The 14,799-nt window shown below is 58.6% G+C and overlaps 6 protein-coding genes across 6 annotated transcripts; 3 read left to right on the plus strand and 3 right to left on the minus strand.

The window, feature by feature from the left end:
* Window positions 1-485: 485 nt before the first annotated feature.
* On the minus strand, window positions 486-1,151 carry PLICBS_003259 (uncharacterized protein; the record flags this gene model as incomplete). The annotated part of the gene is made up of 1 exon (XM_065600188.1): window positions 486-1,151. The coding sequence occupies one exon, from the start codon at window positions 1,149-1,151 to the stop codon at window positions 486-488; it is 666 nt and encodes a 221-aa protein (XP_065456260.1).
* A 1,559-nt stretch (window positions 1,152-2,710) lies between these two features.
* On the plus strand, window positions 2,711-3,682 carry PLICBS_003260 (40S ribosomal protein eS7; the record flags this gene model as incomplete). Its single annotated transcript, XM_018323000.2, has 3 exons — window positions 2,711-2,872; window positions 3,176-3,258; window positions 3,319-3,682. 3 exons carry the CDS (start codon window positions 2,711-2,713, stop codon window positions 3,680-3,682), a joined length of 609 nt encoding a protein of 202 aa, XP_018178230.1.
* Window positions 3,683-3,885: 203 nt separating this feature from the next.
* PLICBS_003261 (uncharacterized protein) lies at window positions 3,886-5,640 on the minus strand (the record flags this gene model as incomplete). Its single annotated transcript, XM_018323001.2, has 2 exons — window positions 3,886-5,293; window positions 5,351-5,640. 2 exons carry the CDS (start codon window positions 5,638-5,640, stop codon window positions 3,886-3,888), a joined length of 1,698 nt encoding a protein of 565 aa, XP_018178231.2.
* A 2,954-nt stretch (window positions 5,641-8,594) lies between these two features.
* Window positions 8,595-10,688, plus strand: PLICBS_003262 (uncharacterized protein; the record flags this gene model as incomplete). Its single annotated transcript, XM_018323002.2, has 2 exons — window positions 8,595-8,807; window positions 8,865-10,688. 2 exons carry the CDS (start codon window positions 8,595-8,597, stop codon window positions 10,686-10,688), a joined length of 2,037 nt encoding a protein of 678 aa, XP_018178232.2.
* An 868-nt stretch (window positions 10,689-11,556) lies between these two features.
* Window positions 11,557-12,362, minus strand: PLICBS_003263 (uncharacterized protein; the record flags this gene model as incomplete). Its single annotated transcript, XM_018323003.2, has 3 exons — window positions 11,557-11,951; window positions 12,023-12,265; window positions 12,350-12,362. The coding sequence occupies 3 exons, from the start codon at window positions 12,360-12,362 to the stop codon at window positions 11,557-11,559; spliced, it is 651 nt and encodes a 216-aa protein (XP_018178233.2).
* A 708-nt stretch (window positions 12,363-13,070) lies between these two features.
* Window positions 13,071-14,694, plus strand: PLICBS_003264 (uncharacterized protein; the record flags this gene model as incomplete). Its single annotated transcript, XM_018323004.2, has 2 exons — window positions 13,071-13,328; window positions 13,414-14,694. 2 exons carry the CDS (start codon window positions 13,071-13,073, stop codon window positions 14,692-14,694), a joined length of 1,539 nt encoding a protein of 512 aa, XP_018178234.2.
* Window positions 14,695-14,799: the final 105 nt, after the last annotated feature.

Genomic DNA, 14,799 nt, shown 5'->3' on the forward strand with positions numbered 1-14,799 from the left:
CGGCGGGCAGACCGGGATTCGACCAGTTGAGCCCACCGAAACCGTAAAGTCCGGTCCGAATCCCGAGTCACGTCTCCCTACCCTGGAGCTCTCTGAGTTGAACGGACGGATTGACATGTCTCGACTTGACCCATCGCCTTCAATTGAGAAAAAAGAGTTCTGACCACTGTCCAATAACTCTAGTCCACCTTCATGTAGCCGGTAGGTAACGCTCCCCTGATTGTGCTGGCGCAAGATCATGGTCAGCCGCGTGCACTTGCGATCTACGCCCGTGTAAGTTGATTAGCAGGCTCTAGTTCAACGACAAGCTGAGGTCGCTTCAAAAAGCTGTGAATTGAGCTAGGTACATTTTCCACCTCATTAACTTGGCAACGCCAACCATATTATCGCACCTTTAAAACCTCGACCAGCTAATATTTCACTCCAAAAATCCCCAAGGCTGAGACTGAGATACTGCTGCCGAGGAACCCCTGACTATTTGGCCCCTACATAATCATGGCCGCGAGGACGGCCAGACCGCCGACAGTGGTGAACGGTGGCACATGAGTACGAGTAGTGTATGATCCCGGAACTTGAGAGGGGACAGGTGGCTGACCTTGAGGGTCGTTCGGGTCCGAGGGCTTGGGCCAGAGGGTCGTCTCGGAAGGAACCACGTCCGGCGCAAACGAAGTCGAGCAGTTCGTGCTGGATGGAGGCTCATTGTAGCCTTGCTCTGGAGCATTTGGGTCGGGGAAGATGTCTGCCGATGGCGTAGGTTGTTCCGCAGGAGAATATTCCGGAGGGCTCGGCCCCGAGCTGGGGTCTGGCCCAAGCCCGCTAAGAGAGGGCTCGCCGTAGGTTGGTGGCTCTGACTCCTCTGAAGCTTGTGTCGGTCCTCCTTGTGGCACTTTGGTGACGGAAGTGGGAACGTCGGTCCTGCCGTAATCATCCAAGGGTGGTGTTGTTGGTCCAGCAGGACCCTGCGAAGGAGGCGGAGAGGATGAGAGAGCAGGAGGAGGCTGCAGGCTCAGACCTGCTGGCACCGTGGTTGGCGCATCCGGGGCAACGCCCACCGGCGAAATCAACGTCACATCCGGAGGATCCGTTGATAGGGTCTTGTTCTCATCGCAAGTAGTGTCTGCTGCTTGAGTCGGAGCACCTGTGTTGGTCATCCTGATTGTCACAGGCTCTTGTCCTTGACGTGATCGAGTGACTGTGGGAGGACTGGTGGATAGGACTGGCTCCTCAGTGCAGGTTGTACTGATGGATGGAGAAGGGTTCAACGGATTTCCAGTTCTGATAGTCGCAGGGTCCTGTGCCTGGGGCAATGGGCGATTGTTTCCGTAGACATTGCCAGTACTCGCAGTGTCTTGGGCACAGGTGCTGCCACAAGCGCCCAGAGCCGGATCGCCCATGCAGGAGTGATCGCAGATGGCTTCATCAAGCTGGACAAGGGCGGTCGCATCATTGCCACATCGGCAACAACTGAGACGGGTCAGACTAGAGCTCAAAACAGATTAGGTGTGGACGAGCCTACTCTTGAAACACGGCGGCAAGCTGGTAAGCGTGGCAAGCCCGCTGGCAAGCCTCTGGAGTCAAGACTCCGTCAGAGAACACCATGGGGTTGGTAAAGGACGCCAGATCGACTGTGAAACAGCCCAGGTACGTGAATTCGGGGAGCTGATGGCTTGCCTGGACAAGCGCTTGGGCGACAGCACCCACGATGGCGAGCACTAAGGCGACTGTGAAAGCCATCGTGATATCCACTGTCGATGTTCAGGGGCAGTGGTGGCAAGATGTGGACTAAAGGAACGAGATGGACTCCAGCTCTGTGTCTCGAGTGTAGAAATGAGGGTAGAGAGTAGAAGAAGCGATGCACTGGAGGACACGCGGAGAAAAGGACGCCTCGCCTGGCTACGGGCTTGGGCGGAAGGAGCGTGCTCTATGAACACCCGCGCCTTCCACATTTCGCCAGCCCAGTGTACTGGCGGTGAGAGAGGCAAGCACAGCATGGCGGCGCGATTCTCGGCAAATGTAAGTAGAATGGCATTCATTGTGATATTCAATGAGCTTCCCGAATACTTGAACTGGTCGAGAGAGACATGACGGTTGACCGTGGATGTATTGTCGAGGCCTTACGCGGGGTTTGGGGAGAGAAATGCTGTCGAGGGTCGCCAAAGGGATGGAGTTTTGCAGGACTTGCAGTCAAACCAGTTTGCAGTTCCAGGGCAACTCAAACGACTACAATTCGGACAACAAATTCGGCTTGCACGCAGGGATCGTAGCCCGACGACAATCCTGGGAGTGGTCCTGAAAGGCGAACCCGAAGACAAGGCAGCTGCGCGCTATACATAGCCATTTGGCTTCTTAGGCAGCGTGCAATCACCCAGTATTAGGAGCACACGGGTGAGACGACGTTGGGAGTCCGCCTTCAACTTGCATGAGCGTAATTCGTGCAATCGTGAAGTAAAGGCGATGTCCGGTAATACACCGATCGGTGAACTGCACGTGACGGCGTGGTTCTCACTGACCGGCGGGCTTTGGGCTGGTGGACCACGAATCCGGCCGGCGCCAATAGACAGCCTAGGTGAGACCCACATCCACCCACAATGGTGCAGGGCACGAAAACCCCAATTTAGCGAAACTCGCAAAGTGTGCAAAACTTTAGAGACCAACCCGCCTCACGACACCAACCGACCATCACCACCGTCGAGCAGCACCAGCCGTCAAGATGAGCGCCCAGGCCCTGAACAAGATCGCCCCCAACAGCCCTTCGCGGCAGAACCCCTCCGAGCTGGAGCAGAACATTGCCCAGGCTCTCTACGACCTCGAGACCAACACGGCCGACCTCAAGGTCGCCCTGCGTCCCCTGCAGATCGTCTCTGCCCGCGAGGTGAGAACAGCAGCCACCTGAAAAAGACAAACAACCTGCCAGACGGAGACCGCATTCGAGGTCCTGTTCCAAGTCCTACAAGGCACACTCTGCCGGCGACCGCCGCGTCCGCCCCCTCGAGCGAGCGAGAACAAGCAAGCACCCCGATTCGAGAGAATTGAATGATTGCCCACCCGCGCCTCGTGATGGATGGACGCGCGCGCGCGCGCCGAGCCAGCGCCGCTATTGACTTTTGAGGAACAGGACGGGAAGCGGTCCAAGGCTTGTCCTGGAGCTCGCATGCTGACTTTTGGTCTGGAATAGATCGAGGTTGGCCACGGCAAGAAGGCTATTGTCATCTTTGTCCCCGTCCCTTCCCTGCAGGGCTTCCACCGTGTCCAGCAGCGGTAAGTTTCTGACCTTTTCAGACAATTGGCAATGAAGGGCCGCGACTGACTCCCACGCAGCCTCACCCGTGAGCTCGAGAAGAAGTTCTCTGACCGCCACGTCCTGATCCTGGCCTCGCGCCGCATCCTCCCCCGCCCCAAGCGCTCTGCCCGCTCCCGCAACACCCAGAAGCAGAAGCGCCCCCGTTCCCGCACCCTGACGGCCGTCCACGACGCCATCCTGTCCGACCTCACCTACCCCGTCGAGATCGTTGGCAAGCGCATCCGCACCAAGGAGGACGGCAGCAAGCTCCTCAAGGTCATCCTCGACGAGAAGGAGCGCGGTGGGGTCGACTACCGCCTGGACACCTACTCCGAGGTCTACCGCCGCCTCACGGGCCGCAACGTCAACTTCGAGTTCCCCCAGACCCCCGCTGAGTACTAAGCGGTGGATCCGGAGATGGGAGAGTGACGTGCCTTGTTAGCATTGATGGTTGGTCCAAAAACTTGGGGGGCTCGGCGTCTTGAGATATAGGTAGCTTGATAATGACACAAGCTGCTTCATGATTTTCGTCATAAGAAGTCATTAACTACTCAATTGGCCGCTCATCATCATCTATTCGGGGTATCTAGATGTCCATGCGTTCCTCATTCGTGACTGATGCGTCCAACGCCCAGGACGCACCAATATGCGAGCTCCCGCTTCTCTCGTGCCTCCTTTTCCTTCTGCCCGGCACTGACCTCGTTCTGCGGGTCCGCCTCCCACTCCATGCGTACAAACATGGGTATCTCTAGAATGTCTTCGTCTTCCTTGAGCGGACCATCGTCCACATCTGCATCCTCGGCGCCAATGGCCTGGTTCTCTGGTCGCAGAGAGGCTGGGATTACTTCCAGAACAATGCTCACCCAATTGCGTCCTTTCTCCCATATCTTGCCCGCCTCGCCACCGGCGGCATCGTCGCCCCTGCGGCTCCTTCTGTCCTTGCCGTCCTCTTTGAGCGCGTCGTCCCACATGTCCGTGTTGGCATCGACCTCAAACTGAGGGCAGAGAATGGTCACCTTGCTAGCGAAGCGACCAGGTGTCACGTTTGGCGTCGCGAGGGTGACCTTGATGCTCTCGAACAGGGGGTTTTTGAATGTCAGGATGTATTGGTATGGTCTCAGCGGTTTGAGGGGGGACTCCTCCGCGATACCCGGCCGGGAAGTCACGGGAATCACGGCCGCAGTGGGTTGCATAGGACGGATCGTGATGTTTGGGATATATGATTTGGCCACCAGGCGGATCTTGAAGCGAGTAGACGTGACCTTGTTCTCAGGTTTGGATATGATGTGTCGGCAGACGGGGCAGCGCTTCGAGCGTTTCGTGCGGAGGAGGTACGGTATCGGTCTGAGGTCGTCTTGGAACCGTACTGCCGGGTCGACTTGCGCATCTCGCTGCTCGCGCGACGCTGTGGCTTCCCAGCCTTCGTGAGTGAGTTTCTTGATAAGACGCGACTCGTCTAGCTGCGCGAGTTTGAGGCCTTCTTCTGTGTTGAGCGCCTCGCGCATGATATCAGGGGGCCCCTTTTGCAGGCGCCCGCCGTGACCGCGACCTGTATAGAGCGACATGATGCGTGTCAATGCCGCGGGAGAGGAGAAACCGACACCGTCGTGCAGAGGCAACCCGCCCAGCGAAGTGCTCGCGTCTGCGAGCTGGTCGGTGTAGAACGCTTTGAGGCTCGCGAATTGAAAGTCGCTGTCGACTTGTTCGTCGGCCACGAGAGGCTCGTCGGGGTTGTCCTTGCGCCGCTCCTTGACATCTTTGGTCGTGAGCTTCGGTGTCCCGCCGTTGTTCATCTTGGCGAGCTGCGAGTGTATGCCTCCAGGGCGGTCAAACTCAATGCCTGTCTCTTTCGAGGTCCAGTTGCAGTACTGGCAAAAGAGAGCTAGTGGGCCAGTCGCAGAGGCTGCGGCCTGGCCTTCGGCAGAGACCGCATTCGTGTCGTGTCCGGGCTGGATTGCGCCGACTTGAAGGGGCCCAACGCATACGGGGCATTGGTAGCAGCTTCGCGTGCACCTGGAGAAGCGTGTGAGCTCGCGTTGCCTCGAGTCCTCGGTCGTTCGGGGGCCCTACCGGTTCCCCTCGCTGCGGAGGTTGCTGCTCGGGACCTCAAAGAGGCAGCTTGGGCAGTAGTACGTGACCGTCTCCTCGGTGACGCATCGTGGGCAGCGAATCTGCTGACAATCTTCGCAGAATAGGAGGTATTCGAGGGGGTAAAGACTGTAGTTGGATCGCTGGGCGCGGGGGTCGAAGGTGCGCTCGTCCTCGTCGTCGCTCAAGCCGTCGGGCGAGTCGCCCTGCTCAGCATCCGAGTAGCCTGAGCATGGGCACTGTATGTAAGTGTATGGAGTTGAGCGCGCCATGTCGGTGTGGCTGCTACATGCCGGCTGTGGAGAGGGCCGGCAATGTTGCGACGCGAACCGCGACGGAGTGCCCTGTCCCCGGTGTGAAGCTCAAGGTGAGCTCGGTGAGATGACTAATCCGAGCGAACCAGCTCTCACCATCGGTCAGGGGCCAGGGGTCGCCCAGCTCAATTCCCATCCCAGCAATGGCATTGTCGATCCGAATTTGTGATTCCTGCAAAGTACGAACCGCACTCTATCGCGAACGCATCCGACTCAAGCTATGTAACGGTTTGACATGACGCCATAGAGATGGCCGTGAGCATCGTGTTTCCTTTCTTTTCGGGCAGCGAGCCGCGCGTCTCCCTGGCACGGCAGAGCGACCGTGGCCACCGATGTTTATGGCGTCTGCGGTTCTCACCCGATGCACGATCGAGACGCAGCCGTTTCCTGCACTCGTCTTCTTGCATGCCGGACCGTTGTATCCGCGTCGTCAGCTGTCCGGCGCCTGCCTCGCTCGACATCATCCATGCGTGGTATGCGGTGAAACATGGCTCGGGACGGCGTGGGAGCCGGTCTTGGACCAGGAGCCCTTGCGGGTTCCGGAAACCGGGCCACGGCTGCGTTGGATCAGGTCTGTGAGCTCTGCCCGGACCGCTTTGATGCAGATCATTCGTCGCGTAAGCCACAGACGGCTTTGTTTGCATCTCGCGCAGGTGCGGAACAGTGGCTGATCTACCACCGGAGCCTGGCAATGACGCGATGCGTCGTCGACTAATACGTACATACTTGTACATGATGCGATCCAAGGTTGCCGTCCACCCCCTCATTTCAAGGGCCTAAAACAGGCTCAGGCCGCGCCGTCTCGCGGCTGGTGCTGCGGGAATGTGTTGTACAAGGAGCTTGTCGCTGCGTGTCTTGGGCACCCGGCAAGGCATCTACAAATAGCTCCAAGCTCACCTCCAGCAACGCGCACGGCCGCAGGACGTCGGTGAGAAGCGACAGCTTCGCGCCAGCTGCACAGCATCGATGCGGGAGACGCTAGTATAAGCTGAGCAAAGCGGCTTGCCGCGCTACCGTCGCTTCATCTCATCGAAAAGCGCGCCGGCCTCGGGAAATGACCACCATCTTAAATTGCTCAGCTGCTCGAGGTGAGGAGAGCACTAAGAACGTCATCTCGTGGCGGGGGGTTGCTGGGGTGTTGAGCCCTGGTCACTCGTCCAACCGGCACCACGGAGCACATTGTGTGAAGTTTGGCAGCATCTTGAATCTTGGCGACTCATGGTGTGGTGTGATTCGGACTGCGAGCCCCTGCCAAAGTCATCTCGACCACGGATTCGGACGCGGACAATGGCCGCGCGGAGAATGCATGCATGCAAGCGTTGCGTACAAAGTTGTTTGTGTTTCGTCGAGGGACGCCGATCCTGGCAAGCCGCCTCGGGTTGCACTCGTCAGTGGCACAACAGAGTTGCGTGCGGCATCTCGGCGCGATAGCAGCGGCGCGTTAAATTCAATGATGAGCTCATGGATCCATCTTTGTCCACAATCGAGGGGCACCCCTGCAGGTTTGGACGGCTCTCTGCTCTCCTCCCCAAACGCGTTTGAGGCTCACGACAGCTTGAGCTGCGAGCTCAAACGAGTGCTGGAACTTGGGTGCTAATGCGGAGAGCAGTCTTGTCGACAATCGCCCAGCGACTCGGCGTCTCACCGACGGTCGGAAGCCTGGATTGGGTCAGAAACCCCCAGTGCCAGCTCACGACGCGGCAACGTGGATGTCTCTCTTCATATCCGCATCAGCAGGGATCAGTGGGCCCGTTTCATTGGGTCGGCCTAAGACATGGCTGCTGGCTACCGCAGTACATGCGGCGGTATCCCTGCCGGCGTTTTGCGGCACACTGACGATGTGGCCGCCGTGGTCTGTAGATGAGTTGGGTTAGCATGCGCGACATGTTGGTGGTGGGTACTGCTTATAACGATTGAGGTACGCAGTGGATGAATGTACCTTCTTTTTTTTTCGATTTTGTAACCTTCATCTTCTATTCTTTCCTCTGTTTGCTTGGACGGACGGACATTGCCGCCCTGACGCTTACAGTCGGGCTGGCCGAGATGGCAACGGAGGACGGTCTGGCGTCTTGATGCTTGAGCCAATTGAGGCCAAGACGACGAGATCGGTCCTGGAAACCGGTGCATCGTCCTGTACATAGCCGCTGCTTCACAGAACGCGGTTTTTCGAATCACCGACGAGGCGACACGAGCAGTGCGACCGACGGAACCGGGTTACACCAAGTTCTTTCCGAGGCCGAAGTCCGAATACAACGGCGGCTGCCTGTCGACATATATACCAATACCCCGATCATTCATTGTCATTGAGGCTTCCGGTGCGATATTTGAGGAGAGGTGGAAGGCTGGGATCTATGGCACACACGGCCGGCGCCTCCAGGACCGTGTCACGGCCTGGCAGTAGCAGCGCGGGATCGCATCGCATGGGCCGGTCGACGACGTTGAAGCAGTGGGACGGGGCCAAGCGAGCATGCAAAGACTGGGATTCCCTTAGACAGGTAAGACCTGGTTCTGGACTCGCGCCGCTGCGTCGTGCTCACAGCCACCATCAGGATCCTGATCTGTGCGTCCGGGATGGCAACTGCCTCATTCATCTGCACAGCAAAGGCCGCTTAAAACGGGACCCGGCCTTCAAAGTGCCCTTCTCCGCTCTCATCACGACGAAATGCTTTCCTTTCATCCAACGATTCCTGGTCACGGATGGATATCGCCCACAGGCGCCTGACGAGATATTACGCTGGTATCGCTTGAACCCGCGGCGGACGGTTGAGCTGTACGTCCCGCCACCGCCAACAGGTGACAAGCAGCAGGCCCTGCAGTACCACATTGCGACGCGAAATTTGCTGGCTTGGGTTCTCAGGCGTTCTTTGGTCGGGGAAAGCTTGGGCGGCGCCCTGGTCGGGTTGTTGCACAGCATGCACGAGTTTCGCGCCGCTGGCGAGGACAACGTGGGTGACCTGCTGGAATACGTCGACGAGGAGGGCTACTTGACGCTGTCAAACCAGCCGGACTATGCGCTGGCGATGCTGCATCTAGCAGAGGCGTTTCAACTGCGGAATCTGTACCTCGGTGCGTTTGCACATTGCGTTGGCATGAAGCAGAGGCTCTCGTCGAGCAATGAGCTTTCGGTAAGTCTTGATTTCTTCCCAACATACACCCTACATCCCATACTGACAGAGCGAAAGAACATAACTTCGGCGTCCAGGAGACTCATCAGGCAAAAACGGGCGGAGTTGGATGCCCGACTGGAACGCACCGCGACAATGCTCACTAATTTCCTCGACAAGGAGCTATCAGAGGCACACATTGGCATTCCCTTGGGAGCACGCATGCATCTTGACCGGTTTCGCTCGTTCCTATTGTCGTTTTACAGTGCCAAATTCGGATACTACCCTCCACGTCGGTTCGATGCAGCCACGCTGCGCGTCCTGGCCGAGGACTTTGCCGCTCTGCACGCGCTGCTCGAGGACGACGGGTACACGGCCGGGCCTTTCGATCTGATGCCGTCGTCTGCGGTAGGCGGCATATGCACGCTCCAGCTGATACAGGCGCTGGATGCACGGAACCATTTCGATCCCTTGCAGCACCCGCTGCCTCTCCTCCCGCAAGTTGACGCCCAAAGCTCGACACGACGCATCCCGTGGTTCCCGCGCAGCAAAAGCAAGGCAGACCAGCGGCAGGTTGAGCACGCGGCGTTGGTGCGGGCTTCACATTGGAGAGAGGACCTGTTCCGGAACGATCTTGTGCGCGCGTACCGAGGCTTCGAGGAGGCGACCGTCGTGGCACCGAGCCGTGCAGACCGACACGAGAGGGTTTCGCTGCTGGACGCGCGCAAGGTCCGCTGGATACTCATCTACGCGGTGCATCAGACGCTGCGTCAGGTCACGAACCCTGAGGCCGGGGTACCTGATGAGAAAGGCGCACAGTATCTGCTATCCGCATCACTAGATGACGTGCTCCCGTGGAGAGAGCACCAGGATATCGAAAAACTAGCCAGGAGGCAGACCGACCTTGCACTTGGTCAGCGAGGAAATGAAGGGCCGCAGCGGGACGACTCGACGGGCGTGATGGAGATAAAGCCTGACATTGATTACTTTGCGCTGGCACACAAGACGCCGCCGCCGCCGCCACCGTCGCGGAGCCGCCGTTTGTCGCTCACCGGGCCATCATCGACAGATGTTTCGCGATCGAACTCGTTCAAGCGCGCGCTGAGTCGCAGCTCGACACTCCGCAGGTCGGTTAGGAGGTTGAAGCAAGCCACTTCGTCGGCGGTCCCAACGCCTCCTGCGACGGCGATTGGGTTGAGCAAGCCAGCTTACCATGAGATTGTCGTGCATGGCTACGGTAACGGGACGAACAATGTGAGCTTCGACACGCCGCCGCCGTCGGAGCCGCTACCCATACGGCGGCTACACACGTCGGTGGGCGTGACGAGCAGGAGCGGATCGACGGCATCGGCGTCGCACTCAGATTCAAGTACAAGTTCTACTGGCCAGGCCATGACGGTGGGCAGTCCGGCAGAGACGTTGGCCTCGTCCATTACCATACCAAGCCCAACCATAGCACCGGTTGCAGACACAGACCCGTCCTGCGACCCTGTGGGCGCGAAGCCCTCCCGGCGCTGGAGCCAGCACGGCGGGTCAGCCCGCCCGAGACTGGCAAAATCGAACTCACTCAAACGACGGCCCATGAGTGCCGCCATCGAGGGCTACAACTACGCCAAGTCACTGGGGCACTTTGTCGAGCAGGAGGGCCGCAACATGCTCTCGCGCAGCGGCAGCAGCAGCGGCAGCAGAGCGGGCCTCTCGCGACGGCACAGCCTCATGGGGGGCGGGCCGGAACTTCGCCACAAGGCGAGCATGCCGCTGCCGCGCGTGATTGACGAGGAGGAGGCGGCGGGGGTGCTGCCGCGGGACTCTGGCGACTGGACGGCGATGCAGGCGTTTCTGGACGGCAAGACGGGCGAGGAGGAGTATGCCGACTTGGGCGGCCTGATTGCCTTGAGGTGAGAGAGGGGGCACTACTGACACATTCATTGACATGCTGGGGGTGCTGGATGGCGTTCTTCTCTGTTGCGGTTCATGCTTGATACCCTGCGTGCTGGAGTCGCGTCACCATGATGACGAAAGGTTCAATCATTTTGATATCCATTGTTTCTTTTGCATACATATATCCTCTGGGAATACGCACAAAAGCGAGGCAGTGAACATTTCACAACGAAAGCAATCAATAGGGTCGTGATGCATGATCGGTTGTGAGACAACACGGACTGGACTGCTACGCCGCTATACGCGGCCAACGTTGACGCTGCTGTACGGCTACCCGACCCGGGCGCTGAACCCCTCTGGCCCTCACCGTGAGGGTCGCAGAGGAGCATTCGACCGGCGTTGGCGATTGCTCGTGTCGTCAGAGTGAGACGCCCTCTGTTCCAGGCCATGTATAGACCGCAAAGATGTTCAAGCTCTCTTCATGTGAAGGAGCATTCTGTCAGTTTTCAACAGTCATCATCTGCGAGATAGCTACACGAGTACACTGCGGGCGGCATTCATTGCCACCAGATCACCGTGGCTCATGTACAATTCGGCGCCAGGGCCACGACCGATTTGTTCGTAGTCGGAGGGGGTTGTATGTAGTCATCAAGACGATCAATATACGTCGTACTGTTATTACAAGATCACAGCATGCTTGTTGGAAGGAAACTAAAGATACCCTTGGGAAGAGATACAGATCTTGCAGTAATAACACTTTTGTACACTACGCATGTGTGAGGCAGCTCTGTAGCTAATGCCGCCGCCCGCGCCCGCGCCAACGCAGCAACACACAAGTCCAAATTCGCTCCGCTTCGCTCAGCACGCAGAACATGAATACACACACCACTCACTGCACCTTCTTGGCCTTGGCCCCCTTGTTCAGCAGGAGGTACAGCGGGAGCAGCACGACGGCTCCCGCGACGCACAGGCCGGTGCTAACGAGCTGCCAGAAGAACCACAGGAGCGGGCCGAGCCACGGGCACACAAACTGGATGAGGTCGTTCATCTGGTACAGGTCCTCCTGGTGGGCGATGAAGTAGCGCAGGCGCTCCTGGCCCGGGCCGGACAGCGAGTTGCTGCTGGCGGTGTTGCCATTGCGCGACGGTGACGTCTCCGACGCGGGGTGCTGCTCGAGGTTGAGGACGGTCGTGAGCTTCACGGGGGCCTTGTACAGGGGGATGAACCAGATGGCAAAGGTCTGGCGGATCGACACGAAGAGCTGGCCGGAGCGCTGGTCAAACACTGGAGATGTGTGTCAATGAAGAGCACCTCTCAGGCACGGTCAACGAATGACGTAGAAAGTCACAACTTACCCGCAGAGTCGATGTGGATATCTATGTTGGGACTGAGCGTCCGGTACCATCTGTAGATGCACAGGAGCAGCCACCGGGACTCGAGACCGGGCGCCAGAGGGACGGTTCCCTTGGAGAAGGACGGGACGCGGCAGAGCGGGTGAGTGAAGGAGGCGTGTGGCACGAAGAAGTTGGTGAGGGTGTCCTGCTGCTCCTGGACGCTGCCGGTCGTCAACGTCGTGATGACGGACGCTATTTCGCGAACTGCATTCGCATTGACACCAGAGTTAGCCAGGAGATGCCCCAAGGTCTGAGCTGCGGCGGCCCGCGACGGCGGGCAGCACTCACCTGGATGCTCCATGACTGCCGAGCTGATATGATATGATCCGATGCAGTGGGATTGATGGAAAGACGGCCTTGAACAGAGCTGACTGGACAAACAGACAAAACACGGAGTGGCGGGCCGCAAAGCTGCAACGACGTTGGGGGCGACGGGATGAGGTCGAGTCGACAACACCTAGACAAACGGCTGGCCCGGCCAGACCAAAGATGGGGGGGTCCAATTAAAGAACGCCGGACAGACGTGCGTGCCGGAACGTCAGGAGACTTCACATGCAAAGCAACCTCGTATTCGACACTGCTGCGCGCGGGACGAATTGACCTTTGCGGCAGGGTAGGTAAAAAAAAAAGGTCCCGACTGTCAAGCTGCTGCTGCTGCTGCTGTTGCTGTCGTCATGGCTCTGTCTCGAGGGGCCACAATTGATGGAGCTTCACATGTGAAGGTGACGTCACGATCGATCCGATTCACAAGTGGCCTGCAGTCTGCCGCAGCTGCCGTCACAACTCGCAGGTCGAATTGCCGTGCGCCAATTGATTTTCGATTCATGTGCCTGGGGCTAGTAGCGAGGAACAGAAAAACTTATAGCCAGCCGCTGCTCTGAGCTAGAAGAATCTTCCGCTGTTCTGAAAACGCCCTCTCTCTTCGTTCGTTGCGTTGAACAATTGTGTTACACTGTCGCCGGCCCCGGGACCAGCTTTCCTTTCCTTGCGCGTCGCGCCTATTGACAAGATGGCTTCCAAGTCGGAGCCCGTCAACTTCCTCCTTCACCCGCTGCTGTTCCTCTACCAGCTCATCCAGACCATCATCGCCTACACGCTCTCCCCGAGCCCGCCCAAGTCCGACAATGAGCTCGGCCGGCCCAAGATTGCCATCATCGGCGCCGGAATCACCGGTATTACCGCCGCGGCGCACTGCGTCGGCCATGGCTTCGACGTGACCATCTTTGAGGCCGGCGCCGATGAGGATGCCGTGGGCGGCATCTGGAGCGTAAGTGACCCATCTAATATCTCCATTGGAATAACTCCCGACGGGTTGGAGTAAACACGGCGCTGACATGAGCAAACGCACACAGAGAGTAAACGAGACGTCGGGTCTCCAGATCCACAGCATCATGTACCGCTTCCACCCGTCGGTCAAGTGGGAGCGCGGCTACCCAGACCGCCAGCAAATCATCACCCAGGTCAAGCAGCTGTGGAAGCGCTACCGGCTCGACTCCAAGACGCGCTTCGACTTCCACGTCGACAAGGTGTACCAGGACGACAAGGCGCGCTGGATCATCAACGACACCTCCAACGGCCGCTTCGAGGGGCTCATCGCCGCCGTCGGCACCTGCGGCGAGCCCAAGATGCCGCACATCCCCGGCATGGACAAGTTCAAGGGCGAAATCTACCACTCCAGCGAGCTGACTGGCAAGGACGCCAAGGGCAAGAAGGTAGCCATCATTGGCGGCGGCGCCTCCGCCGTTGAGGCGCTCGAGTTTGCCGACGCGGCAAAGGCCGCCAAGGTGTCTATCCTCTCGAGAAGCGAGAAGTGGATTATTCCGCGCAACATCATTGCCGATACCCTTCTGAGCCTCAACATCTTTGGCCAGGAGACTAGGCTGTCGTTCATTCCCGAGTTTCTTCTCCGGAAGCTGTTCTACAGGGACCTCGAGGATCTGTCGCCCTCGGGCGGACTCTTCCAGGATACGCCCATGGTCAACTCGGATGTCATGGATAAGCTGCGTCGCGGCCAGGCCGAGTGGGTGCGCGGAGACATTGAGGGATTCGTCGAAGGCGGCGTCAAGGTCAACCGACGCGCCAAGGGCGTGCCCAAGGGCGGCCCCGGCCACGAGGAAGTCATTGACGCCGACATTGTCGTCATGGCCACCGGCTTCCAGCGACCCTCTCTGTCCTTCCTCCCCGACGAGTGCTTCCGGGAGCCCTACGAGCCCCCGAACTGGTACCTGCAGACATTCCCGACCATCCACCCGAGCGTGTCCGCCATCAACTGCACGTACGTCTCCGCCATCGGATCCGTCGGCAACTGGCACATCGGCATCTACACGAGGATCCTGTTAATGTTCCTGTCCGACCCGCTCACCCGCCCGAGCCCCTTCTGGATGGAGCGCTGGATCGACATGACCAAGTTCCTCAAGAAGAGCAGCCCGACGGGAGCCTTTGACTTCTTCACGTACCTGGAGCTGGTGTGGTGGTTCGTCTTCTGCGTGGCCATCAACCCGTTCCGCTGGAAGTGGGCCGTCTTCGTCTTCTTCGGCGTTGGGATCGGTCTCCCCAAGGCGATTGTGCGCCGCGAGCAGAAGCTCCTCAACGGCCAGGGCTACAAGATCAAGGACGAGGGTGTTAGTCTGTAGAGGTCATGGGACGGGACGTGGATTGGATCGAGGGCGTGACTACGGAGTTCAAAACAAAAATTGTTATTTGCCAAAGCGCAGGTTACCTAGCGAATAAAGCATCGG

Source organism: Purpureocillium lilacinum, assembly GCF_023168085.1.
Source record: "Purpureocillium lilacinum CBS 284.36 DNA, scaffold_2, whole genome shotgun sequence".
NCBI lineage: Eukaryota > Fungi > Ascomycota > Sordariomycetes > Hypocreales > Ophiocordycipitaceae > Purpureocillium > Purpureocillium lilacinum.